The sequence below is a fragment of the Grampus griseus genome, assembly GCF_964374135.1.
Source record: "Grampus griseus genome assembly, chromosome: 18".
NCBI classification, from domain to species: Eukaryota; Metazoa; Chordata; class Mammalia; order Artiodactyla; family Delphinidae; genus Grampus; species Grampus griseus.
In genome coordinates, this window is record NC_139012.1 from 12,270,707 (window position 1) to 12,294,067 (window position 23,361).

Below are 23,361 nucleotides of genomic sequence, written 5' to 3' on the forward strand. Positions count from 1 at the left end.
GCATGGAAGTGCATCCCAATCAAATTATCAAAAACAATGATAGAGAAAAAAATCTTAAAACTCAGCCAGAGCAGAGAGAGACATTATATATAAAGTAACAAAGATAAAGATGACAGTAGATTTCTTGCCAGAAACAATGTGAGAATGCAATGGTGCAAGATTTTTAACATACTCAAAACATCTTAGAATTTTACACCAGGCAAAAAACATCTTTCAAAAAGGAAGGCAAAATAAAAACATTTCCAAACATGAAAGCTCAGAGAATTCACCACCAGCAGAACCACATAATAAGCTACGTTAAAGGAAGGCCTCTCCGAGCAGGAAGAAAGTGATATCAGATGGAAATCTGTGTCTACACAAAGGAATGAGGAACACCAAAACGGCAACTGTATGGTTAATATATATTTTAAGAATTTTTTATTATTTAAGTCTCTGTAGGAGATAACTGACTGGTAATCAAATGTACTTCAATTAAAAAAAGATAACTGACTGGCAAACAAAAATAACAACAATGTAATGTGGGGTTCATAACTTATGTTAAAAAACAATAACAACAGCAAAAAGGTCAAAAAGTGGAAAAATGGAAATAAGGTTTATACTGTATGTGAAGAGGAATAATATCACTTGAAGGCAGGCTGTGTTAAGTTGAAGATGGACATTATAAACCTCAAAGCAACCACTCGAGTTACAAATCAAAGAGCTATATAGCTAACAAACCAACAAGGAAAGTAACATGAAATCATCAAAAAATATTCAATTACTCAAAAGGCAGACAGGAAAAAGGAACAAAGACGGATAAGACAAATAGAAAACAAACAGCAAGACGACCAATTTAACTTTTTTGTTTTCCTATAAAAAGATTTTTTATTTTACTTTTTAATTTTTAAATTAATTTTTATTGGAGTATAGTTGATTAACAATGTTGTGTTAGTTTCTGCTGTACAGCAAAGTGAATCGGTAATACATATACATATATACACTCTTTTTTTAGATTATTTTCCCATATAGGTCATTACAGAGTATTGACTCGAGTTCCCTGTGCTATATAGTAGGTTCTTATTAGTTATCTATTTTATATATAGTAGTAAGATGACCAGTTTTAATGATACCAATAATCGTATTAAATGTAAACAATCTAAACATTCCCAATTAAAAAGGATTGCCAGATTTGATCAAAAGGCAAGACCCAACTCTATGCTGACTACAAGAATCAGACTGCATATATAAAGACATAAATTGGTTAAAAGGAAAGGGATGGAAAAAGGCATAGCATGCTAACATTAATAATTTTTTCAAAAACTGAAATGATTAAATTAGTATCCAAGTAGACATGAGAAGACCATCACGTGTATTTATTTCACAAATACACTTTATACACCCGCGTTTAATCTTCCCTATTTTCATAACTTCTTATGACAAAGGAGTCAATTAATTAAGAGGATATAAAAATCTGAAGTATTTATATACTTAATAACAGAACTTCAAAGTACATGAAGCAAAAACTGATCAAACTGCAAGGAGAAATAGACAAATCCACAATTATGGTTGGAGACTTTAATACCTCTCACTCAATAACTAACAGAACATATAGACAGAATTCACTAAGGATGCAGATGATTTGAACAGCACTATCAACCAACATGATCTAACTGCCACAGATGGAATGCTCTGTCCCACCCACAGAATGAGCATTCAAGTACACATAAAACATATACCAAAATAAACCATATTCTGGGCCATTAAAGAGATACCAGTAAATTATTTAAAAGTCCTCATGTCATACAAACTATATTCTCCAGCAACCACAGAATTAAATTAAAACTCAAACACAGAAAGAACTGGAAAAATCCTTATATTTGGAAACAAAATAAACATGAGTCAAAGGAGAAACCAAGGGGAAATTAGAAAGTATTTTAAACTGAAAGTGAAAACACAATAAACTAAAATTTGTGGGATGCTACTAAAAACCTTTTAATTTAAAAATAATCTATCGGTATAGAATTCATCTATATGCAAGCTAGAAAATTAGAAAATTCACAAAAGCAAAATTTAAAAAATTGTCCACCACCAAGAGATCATGGTTAACACTTTAATGAAGTTGTTCTCAGAACTGAGCTTGTATCACATTCACCCTAAGAGCTTGTTAAAACATATACTATGGGGGGGCTCTGCTCCTGGACTTCCTCATCTGGGTGAGGACCTGAGACTCTGCACTGCTCAGGCGATGCTGACGCTGCTTGCTGGCCTGGGGAGTGTGCTTTAAGACCCAGTACCTTCATGTATATCCCTTCCACATTTTTTTTTGAAGAGCGATGTGTGTGGATATAAACATACATACACTTTTTAAAAACCCAAATGAGGTCATATTGTTTATAACCTACTTTTTGCTTTTTAGTCAATGATTTCTATCTTTCTATTCTGTAAACTTTTCTTCTCACCAAATAATCACACTCTATTCAAATTCCTTCATGTGAATAAAGAATGTCCTTACTGTGATCTGTCAAAACTAACCTCCAATCCAGGACCATGCTTCATATCTGATTATGTCCATTAAGTCTCTCTTAATCTAGCTTCATCCCCTACACCACCACCACCACCCCCCGTTAACAAAAACAAAACAACAAAAAATTGACTGCTGAAGGAATGCATGAATAAAATTTGAACTGAAAAATTGAGGGTACGTTTTTATTCATTTACAAGGAAAGCTCTAAATAAAAAGGAATTAAAGATAGATCTGTAAACCGAAGTATGAAATGAAATGTATAAAGAGGGCCATCTTTATGCATTAGCGCATTAAACGCATTAGGCAGTGTCTGATATCCCAGATGTATGCAAAGGAAAGTTTTGGAATAAAACTAGAACTTAATATTATAATGCAATGCCTGGGGCTTCAGGGGGCCTTTGCCTCCAGGGAAATTTTAACCTTTGGGAACCTTTATTTTTTAAGAAGGGCTCAGCAGCAGACTTCAGGCATGGTACTTATAACAATCAATTACTCGGTTTTAACTAATTTAAAATCATTTGTTTAATTTGCATTAGCTTTGAAAATTTCAGTTCAAAGGATTTCACGTGGGTATTCTGGTGACTTAATTGGATTTCCCCCCCTTTAATCTATAGTTTGCTTCTTCTGTTTTTTTTTTGTTTGTTGTTTATATCATCTTTTTAAATTTTTTTAAATTTATTTATTTTTGGCTGCATTGGGTCTTTGTTGCTGCACGTGGACTTTCTCTAGTTGCAGGGAGTGGAGGCTACTCTTCGTTGCGGCGCGCGGGCTTCTCATTGCCGTGGCTTCTCTTGTTGTGGAGCACGGGCTCTAGGGCACGCAGCCTTCAGCAGTTGTGGCACACGGGCTCAGCAGTTGTGGCTTGCAGGCTCTAGAGCGCAGGCTCAGTAGTTATGGCGCACGGGCTTAGTTGCTCCGCGGCATGTGGGATCCTCCCGGACCAGGGCTCAAACCTGTGTCCCCTGCATTGGCAGGCAGATTCTTAACCACTGCACCACCAGGGAAGTCCCGCTCCTTCTGTTTTAATTTTCTTTTTTTCTCCCGTCTAAAACTGTCTAATTTAAAAGAACACACAGATGCTTAAAACTACTGAAAACAAACGTACAGCTTTATTAATTGGCAAATTATTAAATGGCAAATACCCTTGTATCCATTAACCAAGTCAAGAAACAGAACTCTGTCAGCCATCTTATCCTAAAACCAGCCCCCTCCCTCTAAAAGTAACCACTACCTAGGTTTTTACAGTAACCACGAACATTTCTTGATGTTTTATTTCACGAAGTGGTGCATCTTTTAGTCTTCCTTATTTTCAAAAATGTTACGTCCTTCAAGTATCTTTTCACCTATAGTTTCTTCCTCCATCCCTCTCTCTTCCTTATAGTTTATCTGAGTAATTTCTGAGTCTGGATTTTGCAGACTGCACACTCATGGTGCCATTCAATACGCTCTTCTATCCTCCTTACTGAGTACAATTTGCCAGCTGGATCCAACTGGTCCCTTTGGCAAGGCCATACATGGTATGTTGGGAGGAACACACTTAAGTTTTTGGTTTTCTGGTATTTGTTTTTTTTGTTTTTTTTTGTGTGTGTGTGGTACGCGGGCTTCTCACTGTTGTGGCCTCTCCCGTTGTGGAGCACAGGCTCCGGACCCGCAGGCTCAGCGGCCATGGCTCACGAGCCTAGCTGCTCCGCGGCATGTGGGATCTTCCCAGACCGGGGCATGAACCCGTGTCCCCTGCATCGGCAGGTGGACTCTCAACCCCTGCGCCACCAGGGAAGCCCCTGGTATTTGTTTTTTAATATCATGACTGTGATACCTTTCTGTTACTCATTTTTATGTGCAAACTGTTTCCTAACCTTCTGAGAAGAAAGTATGGTTCATGGTAGCTTTCCTACCTTCCCAGAGCTTCCTCTTCTATTAATTTTGGGCAGTGTTAAAAAACACGGTGGATTGCTTTCCGAGATTTCCTGCCTCTGTTTCCCTCCCCTTCTCTATTATTCCTCTCTATTGTCCTCCCCTGGCTCAATTTCACTCCCATTCGCCATAGTTTCTCCTAAGTGGTGTCCTGTCCCAGAAGGTCAGTTACTGCTCACTGGAGCTGGAATGTTCCAGCACCGTCAGGCCTCTCAGCTTCCACTGTTCTTCTCAAACTGTCCCCCTGGGATTTCTGGTGGCTCTTTGGGGGTTCTCTTCTCCATTCCATCGGATGCCCTGCTGCTCCCCTCTGTTTCCTCCCGTACAGACTCTGAGAGCAGACCTTGTGTCTGGCTGACGTTTTATCTCCGACTGCTTGTACTTTGGGATCTAGGGCTTACACTCTGACACCTAGTTTTGCCATAAATGTTGTCCACGGGTTTTTGATGTTGTTAAGTAGCTGTTTTTATGTGGGTCCTGGGTTTGGGAAGATCCAAAAACTATGATTCCACTTCTACCTTCTCAAGACTCTCCATTTTAGAAACCTATTTCCAGATATTTTTTTAAACCAAATTGTTTTAAGATGTAGCCTTCATTAGTCACATATGGTGGAGCCAACAGGTTAGGAGACAGCTGCCATTGAAAAGATGGTTTGTTACAACCACTGAAAAGATGGTTTGTCACAACCACTGAAAAGATGGTTTGTCACGTATGGTTCCCAGGAGGAGGGGGGCATGCCACACCATGCAGGGCCATGCGGGGAAGCACCAGGGTCCGCCAGGAGGCAGAAAGGGTGAGGACAACGCATGGGAAGGAGGCTTTACCGTGGTTTCCATGGGAAAAGACAAGGTGAGTCAGGGTAAGCAGCTTAGGATTGGCTAGCTTGAGTCATCTTAGTGGCCTCTGGGGTGTAGGGCCATCTCTAGGTGTCTGACACCGGCCCTGGGATGATTAAGGCAGAGGAATTCTGTCTCCTGCAGTGTAAGAGCGAGATAGAAGAGGTGGTTCAGAGTATGGCCTCTGGACTGGTTCATTTCCATATGGGAGGTATGCCGGCAGGGGAAGCATTTGCTATGTCTAAGAACTGGCTAGTCCTGGGAAGGGCAGTCTCTCCTCAGTCAACAAGGCCTCAAATGCTGAAACATCAAGAACACAGAAAATAAGAAAATGCTGAAGGAAAAGATCGGTGGTTCTCAGGGGCTCAGAGGGGAGAGAGGTGGAGTGGGGATTTTCAGGGCAGTGAAACTACTCTTGTTGGTATTGTAATGGTGGATATATGTCATTATACATTTGTCAAAACTTATAGAATGTACAACGCAAAGAAGGAACCCTAATTTGAACTTGGAACTGTAATGATAATGTAGTAATACTCGCTCATCGATTGTAACACAGCATCACAGTAATGTATGACGTTAAGGATAGGGGCACTGTGCATGGGGAGACAGCATAGGGGACCTCTCTTCTCTCTTTACTTTCTGCTCATTTTTTCTGTAAACCTAAAGCTGCTCTAAAAACCGAAGTCTATTAATTAAAAAACAAACTGACAACAAACGAAACCCCATATAGCTTCCTTCCAGCTTAAGAAATAGAATATTACCCGTAGCCATATTTTTCCAGCGAGCTGCCTTTCCCCGGACTCTCTGGGACCTGCCCTGTCACCGCAGCCACTGTCAGGCCGAACCATGGCGCTGCTCTGTGTGGTGACCGGGCGGCTCCACCACCCCACCTCTGCTGGCTTCCCAAACTTTCCTCTGTCCTTGGGTCTGCAGTGCTCTTCACCCTTCACACCTGGCATGTTCCACAAAGAGCCCCTCCTGGTCTCAGATGTCCACAGGCCCCCAGGAAGAAGCAAAGTCAGAAGCCTGCAACTAAGCATAGACGAAGGAGGCCTGTCTGACCCCAGAGGGGCTGGGAAACCACCAGTTAGTGATGTCTGTCATCCCAGGTAGGTATACGTTCTATGACCTCAAGGCTCCTAGAAAGCATGCTTGCTGCTGTGGACTGAACTATGTCCCTCAAATTCCTGTGTTGAAGCCTTGACCCCCAATGTGACTGTATCTAGAGACAGGGTCTTTAGAAGGTAATTAAGGTTAATGATGTCATATGGGTGGGGCCCTGAGCTAACAGGACCGCAGCCTTATAAGAAGAGAAAGAGATGTCTCTCTCTCTCTGCTCTGAGACACAGTGAGAAGGTGGCCGTCTACAAGCCAGAAAAAGAATCCTCACCAGAATCTGATCACGCTGATACCCTGATCTTGGACTCCAATACTGAAAGAAATGAAACATCTGTTGTTCAAGCCACCTACTCTATGGTATTTTGTTATGGCAGCCTAAGCTAAGACACCTGTCAAGGGTAAAACTTTTTTCCTGGCATAAAGAAGATTATAAAATGAATGAAAAGATGCCAGTTTTCTTCCTGAGCTTTACCTGTATTTTTTTTAATTTATTTAATTTATTTATTTATTTATTTTTGGCTGTGTTGGGTCTTAGTTGCTGCCCGTGAGCTTTCTCTAGCTGCGGTGAGCAGGAGCTACTCTTCGTTGCTGCGTGTGCACTTCTCATTGCTGTGGCTTCTCTTGTTGCAGAGCACGGGCTCTAGGCACGTGGGCTTAGTAGTTGTGGCACACAGGCTCAGTAGTTGTGGCGCACTAGCTTAGTTGCTCCGTGGCATGTGGGATCTTCCCGGACCACAGCTCGAACCCGTGTCCCCTGCATTGGCAGGCAGATTCTTAACCACTGCATCACCAGGGAAGTCCCTTTACCAGTATTTATTTATACAAAACCAGAATTGTTTATCAGATCACTGAGCATTGTAGCTTTCATGAAATATTGGCAGGCCAGCCTCACTGGTTTCCGAGGCAGAATGCAAGAATAAAATACAGCAGATAGCTGACTGACTGCTATGCCGGGAAGCCTGCTGGGGTCAACACTGCAAAGTATCTGAATTAATCCTCATGATAACCTTGTAAAATAGTCATTTATTAATCCCAATTTTTTCAGATAAAGTACAAAATCAAAGAAGTTCAGAATCTACCCAGTTGCCAAATGACAAAGCAAATGTTTAAACAGAGGTTTACAGGCCGTAACACAGAGCTGTCCCCACTCTCCCCAACAGGTCCACGAGATAAATCTTACATATACAACCACTTCTGCTGGCCAGGTGTGCGCAGCTCTTTGAGATGGGGAGATGTGAGGAAAGGCAGCCCAGTGAAGCAGAGAGAACTTGCATCGCCTGCGACGGGTCTGTGTGTGACTCATGGTAATAAACCTGGTTATGCAGTTCATACTGAATTTGCTCACTGTAAAACATGGATAATAAAGTACCTACCTCGGAGAAATGTTATAAAGCAGAGACTGGTAAACAAAGGCCTATGGGCCAAATCCAGCCTACGACCTGTTTTGCTACAGCGCAAAGAGCAAAGACAGGATTTTAAGTGGTTGGGGGAAAAAAAAAATCAAAAGTAGCCATATATTTCATGACGTGTGAAAACTCTACGAAATTCAAACGTCCACGCCCATAACTAAAGTTTTACCGGAACCCAAGCACAATCATTCATTTACATTATCTACGGCTGCCTTGCCCTGAAGTGGCAGAGCTGGGCAGTTGCAACAGAGACGGTATGGGTTGCAAAGCCTAACATGTTTACTCACTGGCTCTTTCTGCCGACCCCTGCTGTGAAGAACGAACGATGTGAAGTTAAGGTTATAGGAGAGTCCACGGAACACGGTAGAAGCCCAAGAACAGTGAGCTCTCTGCATCCACCCCAATGGCAACCCAACATCTCTCTGGCCTTTCACCAGCCTTCAGACTCTAGGTACCCATTAGCTGGCATGGTAAGGGTCTTGATTCCTAAGATCAATAATAGCGTCTCTGCCATGGGAAGGCAAATCAATGAAAAAAAAAAAGCCGATTAAAAGACTTCTCTACTTCTGTGGGGCAATCCCACGGGGCAGCTGCCTGGACTCAAGGACAACACGTGCCCGACTTGCATGTAAACACAGCAATCAACTCTATTAATTGACAAGCCATGGGACAAGTCTAATTGAGGGTAGAGCACAATTGATTACTTACTAATTATCACTAGTTTATTTCCAATCTTGAGAAACACATCTTAGACCAGGGAAAGCACTCATTCTCCCCTTAAGCTTTTTCAAACCCTTACTATAAAGAATGCTCTGACATGGGCTATTTACGTGATAGAAGTGATGAGAAAGGGGTGAAAGGCTGAGCTGCAGTGCGAGTTGCCTGAACTTACCATCCAGGGACAAAGGTCCACAACCTTGCACGCTGGGGATCTTGGGGGAACAACTAGCTTCCTGTGTATTACGTAGAGATAAATGGGCAAAACCAGTTGTGACAGCCCATGTCTGGGCATTTTGAGAGTAACCATGCTTCCTGCTGGTTTGTCAGATATGTGAGCAGCCTCCCAAAAGAAGCCTGGCAGAGGTGATAATCACAACAGTAGTATTAAAAATAATAACGACAACACGTCATTGCAGCATTATTCACAACAAGCAAGGGGGAAGCAACCTCAATGTCCATCAACAGATGAGTGGGTAAGCAAAATGTGGTCTATCCACACAATGCAGTATTATTCAGCCTTTCTTGGACCTCCCTGGTGGCGCAGTGGTTAAGAATCCACCTGCCAATGCAGGGGACACGGGTTCGAGCTCTGGTCCTGGAAGATCCCACATGCCACGGAGCAACCTAAGCCCGTGCGCCACAACTACTGAGCCTGCGCTCTAGAGCCCGCGAGCCACAACTACTGAAGCCCTCACACCTAGAGCCTGTGCTCTGCAACAAGAGAAGCCACCACAATGAGAAGCCCGCACACCACAACGAAGAGTAGCCCCCGCTCGCCACAACTAGAGGAAGCCGGAGCCTGGCAACCAAGAGCCAATGCAGCCAAAAATAAATATTAAGAGAAAAAAAATACATTCTGACACATGCTCCAACACGGATGGACCTTGAGGACATTACACTAAGTGAAATAAGCCAGACCGAAAACAACAAATAATGTATGATGCCACTTATACGAGGTATCCAAAGTGGTCGAACTCATAGAAACAGAAAGTAGAATGGTAGCTACCAGGGGCTGGGGAAGAGGAAAGGAAGCTGTTGTTTAATGGGTATGGAGTTTCAGTTTTACATGATGAAAATGTTCTAGAGACCTACTGCACAACAATGAATACAGTTAACACCACTGTACTGCTATAGACTTACTTGAAAATGGTTAAGATGATACATTTCATGTTATCTGTGTTTGACCACAAAAAACTGTAATGATGAAAATGATGATGATAGTTTCCATAACTAATACTTTCTGAACACTACATACATAGTTCCCAGACCCTGGGCTACATGCTGACAGATACTGTGTTTGATCTTTTCAAAAACCCCACGAGATGGGCACCATTGTCCCCATTTTACCTTCAGGCAAAGTGAGACACTGGAAGGCCAGCAACCTGCCCCAGTCACCCCGCTGCTAAGAGGCAAAGCAGGGGTTTGGGGGCTGGCAGTCCGACCCACCACTATGATACAACAGCCAGCTAGGAAGTCAGCACTGACAGAATCTGGGAAGCAGACAAAAACCCTATGATGTAAATCTTAAATCTTCAAGCAAGTTTATCTGAGAGCAGAGGTGAAATGCAGCTAGTGTTCACTAGTCTCACACGTGAGTGGCTTTCCCTCAGTTCATCCAATCAAGACTCGTCCTAGGTTCTTCCAAAACAGATTCCATCAGCCAGCCTCTGGGTGCTTTTTGGTCATGATTTCTGTTCCTGTGTGCTTTTAGTTCACTGCATTTTGGGGGTAAACTTTTATTGAAGATATGTGTGTGTGTGTGTGTGTGTGTGTGTGTACACACATTACAAGTGTACGTGTTACAAGTGTATGGCTCACTGAAATTTTACAAACTGATTGCACCCATAGAGCAAGCACTGAGATCAAGAAAAAGAACATGGCCAGGACCCCAGAAGCCCTCCTTGTACCCATTTGCACCATCCCATCTAATACCACAGATCAATTTTGTTAAAACAACCTATTTTGAAAATTACATGAAATTAGCTTTCAGGTTGCGATGTGAAATTGACATAGAGCAAAATACAGAGACACGGTCAGAGCAGGATGGTGACCAAGAGCATTTAGAAAGATCTGAACTTGAATCCTGGATCTATCACTGCTCAGCTGTCTGCCTTGTTGAAAAGGACTTACTCTTTAAGCCTTAGCTTCCTTATCAGAAAAAGGAGGTATAATGGACTAGAATAAAGGAACCGGAATAACCAAAACAGTGTACATAAACCTATTATGATGCCTTGAACAGAGCTATTACTTCCTAGAGCACGTGTTGGCAAACTACAGCTTCCTATTTTATAAATAAAGTTTTACTGGAACAAATCCATGCCGATTCATTTACACTACAAGGGTAGAACTGAAAGCTGGAGTAGAGACTCTCTGGCATGAAACGTCTATTCTAATATTCACTATCTGGTCCTTGACTAAAGTTTGCTGATCCCTGCTTTAGAATATGGGCCATGTTTGCTGTTGTGTCCACAGGAACTAGAGCAGCCTGGTGCATGGTGAGCACTCAGGTAGTGGCCTTTATTTGCAACAATTATCTCTTTCTTTTAGTTATCATTAATGGGTTTAGGGAATTTTTCAGTTGAACACATTCCTAAACAATATGATAAGGAAACGGTGAAATCACAAAAATGAAGCCTGATAAAACTTGAAACAAGTCAGCCCTGGAGGTACCCTGAAAGATTAATAGGTCTGTAAACGCTCGCAAAAGAGAAGCACCCAAGGTCAACACAAAAGGCACTGAACTTGAGGTCAGAAGAATGGGGTTAGAATCCTAGCTCTGCCATTAGCTAACTGGTTGACCCAGATGCGGAACGATTCTCAGTCTTGGTACCCTCACCACTGCTAATTTACGGTTGAGAAAAGAAACTCCAGCAGGATCGGAACGGGACAAGACTGGAGTCAGGAAAGCCGTTGGGACCCTGACTTATACAGGCAGCGTTGCTAGAAATAATGAGAGAACAAATCTTCAAGTGTCTTGAGAATCATTATTTTAACATAAAACAAGTTTATGAAACAATGGTCCACTGACCTGGCTACACTGTATGATAATTGTTTATTTCCTTGTCAACCTTCCTAAGCAGGCTCGTCTAATGACTGGAAACAGTAACTGTTACTTGCTAGCTGTCCCTTCATATCAGGTGTCTTCTGCCGTATGAAGTGTGATGCAGGACGCGGCACTGGCACAAAATAATCGCTCGATGCATAAATGAATGTGGAATTAGATGTGGCCCTTCTGCGGTCGTCTGCCACATCAGAAAGAGGACAGGGAGTCAGGGCAGCTTCGAGCTAACATAAGCACTAGAAAACGGCAAAGAGGGCTTAGAGGTTAGATGTATGTCTCGAAAACACGATTTGTGCACGTCTTCAGGTGCAGGCTCAGTTCCCGCCAGCCATTCCCAGACTCTGCATCAGTCCCAGCCAGCACCATCTCCAGCCCGATACCATGAACCCCAAACAGCTCTCCTGACTCTCGTCCAATTCCAATCTGGCTACAGTTGTCTTTCTAAGCCATAAATCAGACCATATCACACTCCCTTTATTTTTTATTCATTTCATTATTTATTTATTTATGGCTGTGCCTCGCATGCGGCTTGTGGGAGCTTAGCTCCCCAACCAGGGCTTGAACCCAGGTCCATGGCAGTGAAAGCCCATGTCCCAACCACTGGGCCACCAGAGAATTCCCCCCACGCTCCCTTTAAAATGCATTACCAGCTTCCTAAACACATTAGCTCGGTGCAGAACTGTGCTGTCCCACACAAGGGCCGCTAGCTACACGTGACCACTGAGCACCTGAGATACAGGTGGTCTGGCTGTGAGTGTCACATACATATCAGATTCAAAGACGTAGCAGGAAAAAAGTGTAAAATCTGTTATTCGTAGGTTTTCAGACTGATTACATGTTGAAATGATAATGATTTTAAATGTGTTAAATCAAATTAAACAGGCTATTAAATTAGTTTCACTTTTTAAAAACTTTTTGAACATAACTGCTAGAAAACTTGAAATTAAGTGAGTGGTTCATCTTCCGTTTCTACTAGATAGCAATGGGGCAGAAAGCCCTTCCGTATAGACCTGGCTCCGGTTCTCTCTCTCACCTCCATCAGCAGAGCCCTGCTCCCTCACCTCTAAACTTCAGCCTTCTCTGCAGGTTTCTGAATAGCCCACTTACTGTCTGGTCTTTGGGCATCTGGTGCCCCCTCTTCCTAGAACATTTTATCAGCTCAACTCCTCCTGGCCTCATAGGACTCTGTCTCGCAGTATCTGTGAAGGATTTCCTGAACACAAATGCTGTTTGTTGCTCCCACTGCCCAACGCCCCCGGGCTCCAGTGGACCACCTGCCACATGTCCTGAACTGGCCACTGACTCAGTCCGATGCCCCACCTGGATTATACATTCTCTCCATCTCACTCCTGTTGGATCCCCAGTGCAGGGGCCAGCAAAAGTTCCAGGCACTCAGTGTGCACGGAATAGAAATGCAGTCCATGAACTTACACCCTAACAGGGTGTCTCATAAGAGGTAGACTAGGATACAGCCTTAAGAAAGTACCATCGGCCAAAAGAGAAAAAAGAACGGTGCTCTATGTTCTAAATGTGGGGCTCAAATCAGTGAGACCTTTTCAAAGAACGACATGACACATCTAGCAAACTTTAAGATGCTCAAACCCACGGATGATGCAACTTCCATGCCTGTGGATCTGAACTACTGAGAGAAACCCCTGACCATGAACGCAAACATGAACGTATCAGTATGTTCACTGGAGCACCATTTGTAAAAGCACATGATTCAGTACAACCTAAGCATCCCACCCTTTACAGCCAGGCTTGTAAGTTACGGCACATCCATTCAGCAGAACAGCATGAAACTGTGAAAAGGAAGGAAGCGGATTCTATGTGCTGAAGAGGAAAGATGTCCAGGATATATGAACGGTGTGTGGGTGGAGTACAGGGCACTGTGTATTATTTCCTCACATTATCGTATTTCAAAAATATGTGTCTGTTGGGCTTCCCTGGTGGCACAGTGGTTGAGAGTCCGCCTACCGATGCGGGGGACACAGGTTTGTGCCCCGGCATGCCGCGGAGCGGCTGGGCCCGTGAGCCATGGCCGCTGAGCCTGCGCATCCGGAGCCTGTGCTCCGCAACGAGAGAGGCCACGGCAGTGAGAGGCCCGTGTACCGCAAAAAGAAAAAAAAAAAAATATGTGTCTGTTGAAACACAACATTGTTAACTATACCCTAATATAAAATAAAAATAAAATAAATGCAACTAACACAACATTGTTAATCAACTATACCCCAGTATAAACAAAAATTACGTGTTTGTGTACACATATACACAGACTCTGATCAGAAGGATACACAAGACACTGGTGATGGAGGTTCTTAGAGGGAGAGGTGGAGGGAGATGGGGAGGGGGGACAGCCTGCACTGTGTATTCTCTTTGAACTTGCTAATCATATGCACACAAAAACAGATTAACAAGGGCTTTCTGGGTACCTTTTCTGTTGTACATTTCCGTATGGCCAAGGAAGGTCCCAATTATTTCCCTCCCCCAAGTCGAACAGACAGTAAAACAGCAACATCCCATGGACGTCACCTACCGTGATCTTCTTGTGGTCGGGAAACTCGAGGCCAAAATAATCTCCTTCCACGAGGTTCAGGTGGCTGCACACCGCATCCAGCAGCACTTTCCCCGGGGCTCTTTGCTGGGAACAGAAACAGCGGGAGTTACGCCCTCTGAGACAGGCAGCTGGGGACGCACACCGCGGCTCCCACTACAGGAAGCCTCTTCATGCCCGAGTCTGTAACCGCTCGCCACCAAGCACCGCCACTACACCCTGGTCACCGGCCGCGTGCCCACCACCGATTCCCTTCTCATGCTGCCCTCACACTTAGGTGCTGACCTCTGCCATCTTCTCCCTACCCCAAGGCCAGGCACTACCCCCCTTAAAAATAACAGGCAAATGCCATATGATATCACTTATATGTGGAATCTAAAATATGCGACAAATGAACTTATCTGTGAAACAGACTCACAGACAGAGAGAGCAAACCTGTGGCTGCTGGGGGGAGGGGGTGGAGGAGTGATGGATTGGGAGTTTGGGATCAGCAGATGCAGACTCATATACACAATGGATGAACGACAAGGTCCTACGGCATCGCACAGGGAACCATACTCAGTACCGGGTGATCAATCACAGTGGAAAAGAATATGAAAAAGAATGTATATATGTGTACAACTGAATCTCTTTGCTGTACAGCAGAACTCAACACACCACTGTAAATACTTAATAAATTACAGAAATAACACTTTATTTTTTTATAGCAGTTTTCGGTTTACAGAAAATTGAGCAGGGAGTATGTGGGGAGAGTTCTCACGCACCTCTCCCCACCACACCCAGGGCCCCACTTACTGACATCTTGGGTTAGTATGGTACATTGGTTACAATCGTTGAGCCAATACTGATACATCATCACCATCCGAAGTCCATACTTTACGCTGGGATTCGCTCTTTGTGCTGTATCGTTCTACGGATGTCAACAAGTGCATACTATCACAGAGCCCCCATAACCGGATCACACAAGAGAGTTTCACCAGCCTAAACATCCCCTGTGCTCCCTTCGTCCGCGCTCACCACCCCCCAGACTCCTGGCAACCACTGATCGTTTTATTGTCTCTCCAGTTTTGCCTCTTCTAGAATGTCATGTAGTTGGAATTGTATAGAATGTTGCCTTTTCAGATTGGCTTCTTTCACTTAGCAGTATGCATTGAAGTTTCCTCCATTCTTTTTATGGATGAATAATATACCACTGTGTGGATGGACCACAGTTTGTTTACCCATTCACTTGCTGAAGGACATCTCGGTTGCCCAAGTTTGGGCAATTGTGAATAAAGCTGCTATTAACATTTGTGTGCATTTCTGTAACTTTTCAGCTCATGATCCCATGCCCTTTTTGTGGCAGCTGAAAGCCTGTCCCTGTTCCTCTTGCTTCCCCCTCCACCCCCGGCCAAATGTGGCAGAATGTACGGCTTTCTTCTCTAGACTTTGCATAAACTCTCATCTAGACTTCATAGGAACTGAGGGTAAAGGCCATAGGTTACTTATTTTTTTAGGCCATAGGTTATTAATCGCCTTACCCACGATGCCTAAATGCCAACCAGTCTTGTTGAAATGAATGAACAAATGAATACAATTACTCATTCCACTGTATTCTCTGTAGTTAAACATCTATGAGTCTGTCTCCCCAATGAAACTCTGGGCTACCTGTTCACCTTTCTATTCCTATTGGCTAGCGCAGCCAATAGGGAAGGTGATATATATGAAAGGGAAGGGAAGGGAAAGGGAAGGGAAAGGGAAAGGGAAGATGATATATATGAACCCACTTTCTACCCTAAAGAGCTTAGAATCCTATGCCTTGGTTTCTCTTCACTATCTGGTAGATTCCTAACACCCACTTGCAAAATGGATCCAATTTCACCACACAGATCAAACGCTGCAAGAAAAATGTTTCAAGGCAGTGTTGTCTCCAGTTACTGGTTTTATACTTTCACTTCCCCTCTGCTAAGAGCAGAGCAATTTAGGAGCCAATTAGTAACCCAGGAGACTAATTGGCAGTAGCAGTCAGAGCCTGACAAGTACAATGATGGGCACATCCATTAGGCCACCCAATAGCGTGACCTGAGGGGCCAGCAAAGATGCTTCTGTGTCCAGCCATAAAGCATCTTTCTTTTTTTTAAACAGACACCACTTTGTGCTCCCATATTCCTCATGGTTGAAATCCAGAAGATATTCAGTTATCTAAGGGCATGCGGTAGTCTCCATGGATAATCCCAAACTCACCAGGCTCTAGACTTTGAATGCCTGGTCCAAGGGTCACCAGGAGAGTCGTTTCACTCGCCCTGATGGCAGAACTAACATGTAATGGTGTGTAAACCCCGTCCTTGTCTGTCAAACGTATTCCCCCCCCGACTACCCCAGCCCACACACCCCTATGTTTATCCAGTGTTAACAGCTGAACAGATTACTGGTCACCAATCTTATTTCCCACTTCTTTCTCAAAGCAACGCACCCTCGGTCATGCTGAGAGCACTTGGGAATTCACCAGCCAGGCTCACGGGGGGTCTTGAGTTCAATTCTTCACACCTGCCTCCATAGAACTGTATGAATAACTTAGGCATGGCTACTTGTTCGAGGTCCTCTTCTCTGGCCAGTAAGATCTACAGAGGCTAGCTAGTAAGAACATGATAGAAATGGGCCAGGTGCTAAGAAGTTGTGGAAGAATTCCTGTATCATAAGATCTTTTTTTTTTTGCGGTACGCAGGCCTCTCACCGCCGTGGCCTCTCCTGCTGCGTAGCACAGGCTCAGCGGCCATGGCCCACGGGCCCAGCCGCTCCGCGGCATGTGGGATCCTCCCGGACCAGGGCACGAACCCGCGTCCCCCACATCGGCAGGCGGACTCTCAACCACTGCGCCACCAGGGAAGCCCCATCATAACATCTTTTTAAGAGAAGACCACATTCCAGTTTCACAATTCTTCTTTCTCACCATTCTTGACATTTCCTATTTGTTACAAACTGAACCACCAATTATCTGACCAGCTGGCAAGCACTCACGTCTCCCAGAGAATTCCTGGAACTAAGTGAATTTGATAACTTCATCTAGATTTACAGAGTCTGGGAAATGAGACTCTACAATTCAATGCTGGAAGTCTAAACAAGTAAAAAATCAACATACAATGGATGCCTTTATGGAATGATGTTCAACTAAGCACTTCATGGAACACCCCGAGGAGAGGTAGAGTTACCCTCTGAATCAGGTCCTTTACTGAGTCAGCAGAGATTTTTGTGACCACACTGAGCATATCTTGGTAATAATAAGAGGCTGGAAATAGATGCTTGGAATCTAGTTAATATATAAGCCTGGTCCCAAGTCTTAAAATTTTCCTTAAAATTTATTATTTTGTACAAATCTTTGATGCAAAAATGACTTTTCAATGGGACCCAAATTTTTATATAGGGAGAAGTTAGAGTTTGAACGATATTATATAGTTCCTAAAATTCATCTGTAAAATAGATGCCTTTAATGCATTATATGAACTGTCCTGTGAACACTGGCTATCTTCAGGGGTATAAGGAAAGCCAGCATGTAGAATTACTAGAAAGTATTTATAAGGGTTGAAATGCAGTCACTAGATGACAATTTCATGGGTAAACGGACACGGCATTAACTTCCCAAGGTATACCAGGCAGCTATGGCCTAAAATGTTCCTAGACAGACTTCACGATGCCAAAGTTCAGGGACACTGTTTCCCTTTCTTTTAGGGGTTGGTGTAGAAATGTCTGGGTTTAATCCATGCACCCAGGGCTGAATTCCGCTTCAGAGAAAGCATCTCAGAGAAGGGAAGCAGGAAGAGTTTTATCCACATTCTTTAAGAAAAATTATCCCCTCTTTCTTTCCAGCAGTGGATTCACTCATTCCACAGCATCGTTTCTTTACACTTGCCTCCAATGAATTTTTTGAACTTCACATTAAAAGCAATTCTGCTCAAAATTCACACCACAGGATATAAAATGGATGGTAGCAATGGTTGCACAACCCTGTGAATGTACTTAATACCACTGAATTGTACACTTAAAAATGGCTAAAATGGTAAATCTTTTGTTGTGTTCATTTTACCAAAATTTAAAAATGCAGAAAAAAAGACCAAAATAAAAAAAAAGTAACTGAGGATGGCGTTCACATCTACATACAAATGACTGAAGAGAGTTATTCACAATAGAATCTGTTTAAACTATTTTTAAGAACAAGAAAATCAAGAGTCCACTTCCTTTACATTAGATCTTCGAGAAACACTGAGGGGTAGGACCCAGCTCAAGTTGAGCGTCTGTGAAGAGCCGTATCACACGGGGAGAATGAGTGATATCCATGTGTGCGCTAAAGGGCTGTTAATGTTTCTCAGCACAAAAGGTTCTTTTACGTGTCTGGTGAAGAAAAAGGCATGATATGAACATCGTTAGAAGTAACCACAAATTATGCACCTGGGGCAGGCTTTGCACGAGACAGATGATGGGGTTCAACAGCTACAAAGCCACCAGCCCTTTGTTGCTAAAACAAACCTATAAATGAGTCAATAAAGTCTGGATGTGGGGAAAGATGGCAACACCGTAGACTAGGCTGGCAGAACACAAAGAGGAGACGCTCAGGAAAATTCATCTGTAAACGTACTTTCTCAAAGAGTAACTTACTTTAAGACACACACACACACACACACACACACACACACACACTTATGGCTGCAAAAATTATCATACACGAGGAAGGAAAAACAAATCACTTAGGCTTCATCTGAAAACCTGTATCTGTTAGAAATGGTTTAACATGAAAGGGACCTCATGATGAATGTTTTTCAAATTGTCCCCAAGTGTTTGTACTGGGGCTGAGGGGGGCAGATCTCTGAGACTCCCACACCCTCTAAGAAACTAAGAGTCTGGCTGACCCCGCACATGGCCAGTCTTGATTAAAATAGTCCAGAAGTGAAGAAACCAAATAGTAATCATATGTCATATTTTGGAGAACAAACCGGTGATTAGTGAAACCACATAAGCAAATTTTTGTCACTTTTTTCTTACTGGCTACTTTAAATTATGCTCCAAGAGACATCTGAAGTTTAATCTAGTGCACAAATAAGGTGGCTGAATGCTCACTGTGCATCCCCGCTGCTTTCTCCATTTTGAAGAGGCTTTTCACGGAATCCTATAAAATTAAATTTTAGGAGGAGGTTTACATTCTTGGGGAGTGTCTGGCAACTAAGTACTGAATAATAAATAGTATGAACATTCACACAGGGCTTCAAGCTATTAAAAACTGCGAATCAAAGTCCTTTTGGTTTATTGTGCCTTTAAAATATGTCTATGCCTTCAGGTTATTTCTATTACATCAAGTTTTATGAGGAAGTATTTTCTTTTTCCTCTAAAAGAATAAAGACAATTCTTTCTGGGTTGGGGGTGTCTTCTACACCCTCTCCCCACCTCCTCAAAGGGTCTGAACAAAGGAGTCACCCTACGTGATACAGCTAAAATCTGCCTTGCTGAAATAATCTGATAGACAGAAATCGATAAAGATAACATTTGACCAACTTTACAAAATATGCATCAGCTGAGGTTTCAGAGAGCTGTTTCTGGAAGTATTTTGTTTTTCTCTCCTTTGGGATTAAGGTAACCAAGACAACCAGGGCATGCTCCTCTACAGCAGAAGGGAATGGCTTCTCTCAAAGGCCTCAGCCCCTTTTTCCTCCCGTTAATACCTATTAGAATATTGTTCAAATTTCCATAACCCACTAACCCTCACCACGGGTGTCGTTAACATGGCAGATTTCCTCCTGGCCCTTTGGGGGTTTCTGACCAGGTGGGTAGAAGTATTAATAACCATGATGGCTTACGGAGCCTGAGGTACATTTGTCAAGTGAGTAGCCACATGCAGGCACTGTGCTAGGGGCTAAGGGAATGGAAATCAATACAAGTATCTCTCGCTGAGTCAGAGGTGAGAGAATAAAGCAGCTAACTTAGAAGGTATGGTAAGTGCTATGAGAAAGAGAGAGAGAGAGAGAGAGAGAGAGAGAGAGAGAGAGAGAGAGAGAGCACGCACATGCACTCTAGTGTCTTTTCTTATAAGGACACTAATCCTATCGGATCAGGGCTACACCCTTATGACCTCATTGACCTTACTTCTTTATTCCAAATACAGCCACACTTGGAGTCGGGGTGTCAACATAGAAATCTGGGGGAGTGGGGACACAATTCAGTCTATAGTAGGTGGAGCCAGAAAAGGACTGGAGATACTGTCGACCCGTTAGGATCAATGTGAGGATTAAATACAACTCTGACCGCGAAGTATTTAGCAAAGACCCTGGCACGTAACACAAGTTCTCTACGCTGTTGCTTCTACTGTGATGGGGAAATGTTAGTTTATAAAATTAAGGGCAGGGGAATGGGCTGACATCGAGGAGGATGTCCCATTTCCCAACCCCAAAGGCATGTCTCCGCAACGTCATGGGATGGAAAGCCTGGCTACCACATCTGTGTGTGTGTGTGTGTGTGTGTGTGTGTGTGTGTGTGTGTGTGTGTGTGTGTGTGTGTGTGTGTGTGTGTGTGTGTGTGTGTGTGTGAGACCATGTCCCCAGGGACAGAGCCCGTAGCCAGGTATGCTTATTCTGTCCTAGAATTCTGCTTATTCTGTCCTAGAATTCTGTTGGAGGTGATTCGGAGCAGTGCTTCTCTGATTTGTGTGCCCATCGATCACCTGCAGACCTTGATAAGCTGCAGATGCTGATTCGGGAGGGCTGGGGAGAGGCCCAAGAATCTGCATTTCTAACAAGCTCCCAGTGGATGCTGCAAAGACTCTGCTTTGAGAGCCAGGTGCCAGTCATGTCGATACGTGGACCCCCACCAGGCAGAGCCGGTGCACTTGGCGGTCTCTGGCTCCAATCTCCATTTCGGGATAACTTCAAGCTTGAGACGCAACCGTAGCAAAAAATACCGAACCCACTGTCACGGGCTGAACTGTGTCTCAAAAAGACATGAAGTCCTAACTCCTGGTCCCTGTGAATGCGATCTTATTTGGAAACAGGGTCTTTGCAGATGTGATCAAGTGAAGATGAGGTCATTAGGGTGGGCACTAACCCCAAAGGAGTGGTGTCCTTATAAGATGGTGTGAAGACAGAGACACACAGGGAGAAGGCCATGCGATGACAGAGGCAGAGACAAGTGACGTGGCTGTGAGCCAAGGAACGCCAAGGATGGATGGTCCCCACCAGCAGCTGGAAGAGGCAAGGAAGGGATTCACCCAGGGTCTCAGAGGGAGTATGGTCCTGCTGGTACCTTGACTTTGAACTTCCAGCCTCCAGCACTGTGAGAGAATAAATTTCTGATGTTTCAAGTCACCAGTTTGTGGTACTTTGTTACAGCAGAGCCCTAGCAAACTCATACCGCCACCTTCCGCAGTGCTGTTACCCACCTCTCAGCCACGTGGGGGCGGGGACGACGCCGTCACGTCCTGCTCTGTTCCTTTCGAACGAAGAGATTATAATGAAATAATAACGTGATAAATGGATTGGGGATAACATAAACATTCTGGCCTTGAAAATTTCTCTAACTGGAAAAACCAAATAAACTCAGTAAGTAGTACACTCATGATAGGAGATAACTGACTTTTCCTGCTTATCGTTAAAAGGTGTCCCTCTTTTTACTGTTGCTGCTCTAGATATGAGCAGTATTCTACAATCAAAGTTCTTTTTACACCCTAAGTCTCTTTTGGACCCTTCCACCCCGATGGGGGAGGGGCAGGGTCCAGGCTGGGAAGTCCCCCAGCTCACGCAGCCTCCCACCAACCAGCCCTCCGTCCAGAGTTCCCCCTTCCTGACCCCTGAGCATGTAGTCAGCAGCTGTGAGTTAAACAGAGATCCAAGAATACAACTGGAGGAATCTCATAGGAACTCACCGATCCGTCCATAAATACATTTTTTTCTTAGAAATTTTAGCACAAGGCCACTGCAGACTGGGCTTAATATAAATGATTAAGAAGGTGACACTTGTGGCTAAAGATGGCAGACTGAATACACGCAGCTCATCTCCACGGTACCCAGAAACCCTGCTTAAAAGAAACAGTAAAAGAATGAAAAAAGGAATAAATTCATAGGAAACCGAGAAAACGAGAGAAGAGACAGCGGGTAAGAGATTTCCCCCAAATTCTAGAAGATGACAGAGGAGAAAACTGCAGTCTAATTACAGAGGAGAAGAGAGGCAGCAATAAGGAAGCAGTCAAATTCCACAGAACTACCCAAAAGGTCAGCAACGGGAGACGCCAAGTACTTCCGATAAGCCAGGGCAGAGTGAACAACTTTTAAAAACATTGTAATTTGTATCCTCATATAGCTCCGAGTTTATAACTAACATAACCCCAGGAGGTTATAAAAAGGAATATTTGGTTAACAAGAAAGAGCTCTTCGAAATGAAAAATAGCACGGCAGAAATTAAAATGTCACTGTGAGAGTTTAAAGATACAGTGGAAAACTCTCCTAGAACCTACACCAGGCGACCAAAGCGTGGCAGCGGGGAGGGGAGGACGGGAGACATTTAGAAAGGCTCAGCATCTGAATCATGGGACCCCTACACAGAGAGACCCAAGGGGAAGGGGAATTATGCAAGCATAATATAAGGAAATTTCCAGAACTGAGGAGTATGACTTTCAAGATTGAAAAAGGGCCAGAGAGTATCTCATGGAATGAGCACGATCCATTTCAATGCAAATTATTGGGAAGTTTGGGAACACAAGGAAAAAAAAGAAGATTCTAAAAGTTATGAGAGAGAAAAGCAACGGCTAGTGAATCAGAATGGCTCAGGACTTCCAGACAGCACACTGGAAGCCAGTACAGAGTCCCAACCAAATCCAGTTACGGGACATCAATAATCATGTCTAAGATGCAGCTGCCCTGGGGGCGGAGGGACCGGTACATCTGCACACCCACAACACACCTAAGCTGCACCCCGAGGACACTCCAGGCTTGGCGCCAAGGTGACACTCGCTGTGGAGCTGGGATTCAAACTCAGCTTCAGAGAATCTGCTCCTAACCGGCAGCCTCAGAGTCTATTTTCCCTCTTATCTCCTTCAAGACTTCCACCCCTAATTTTGATGATGCAAACTGTCCTGGAGAAAACTTGCTGGGAAAACCAAGGGAAGAGGCTGACATTTGCAACTGCTGTAACTTGGGGGCACCAAAGCCGGTCGGTAGGACATACGGTCTGATATATATGGAAGGTGTGACCGTAGTACGGCACAGCCCCTGCAGGCCAGGGTGAGTGTCATA

At 43.7% G+C, this 23,361-nt stretch overlaps 1 protein-coding gene across 1 annotated transcript in view; it reads right to left on the reverse strand.

The window, feature by feature from the left end:
- FARP1 (FERM, ARH/RhoGEF and pleckstrin domain protein 1) overlaps positions 1-23,361 on the reverse strand; it is a 290,345-nt gene that overhangs the window by 92,703 nt on the left and 174,281 nt on the right. The window contains exon 3 of the mRNA XM_082675754.1: positions 14,099-14,203. Coding sequence (XP_082531880.1) covers positions 14,099-14,203 — 105 coding nt within the window. The remainder of the gene's footprint in view (positions 1-14,098; positions 14,204-23,361) is intronic.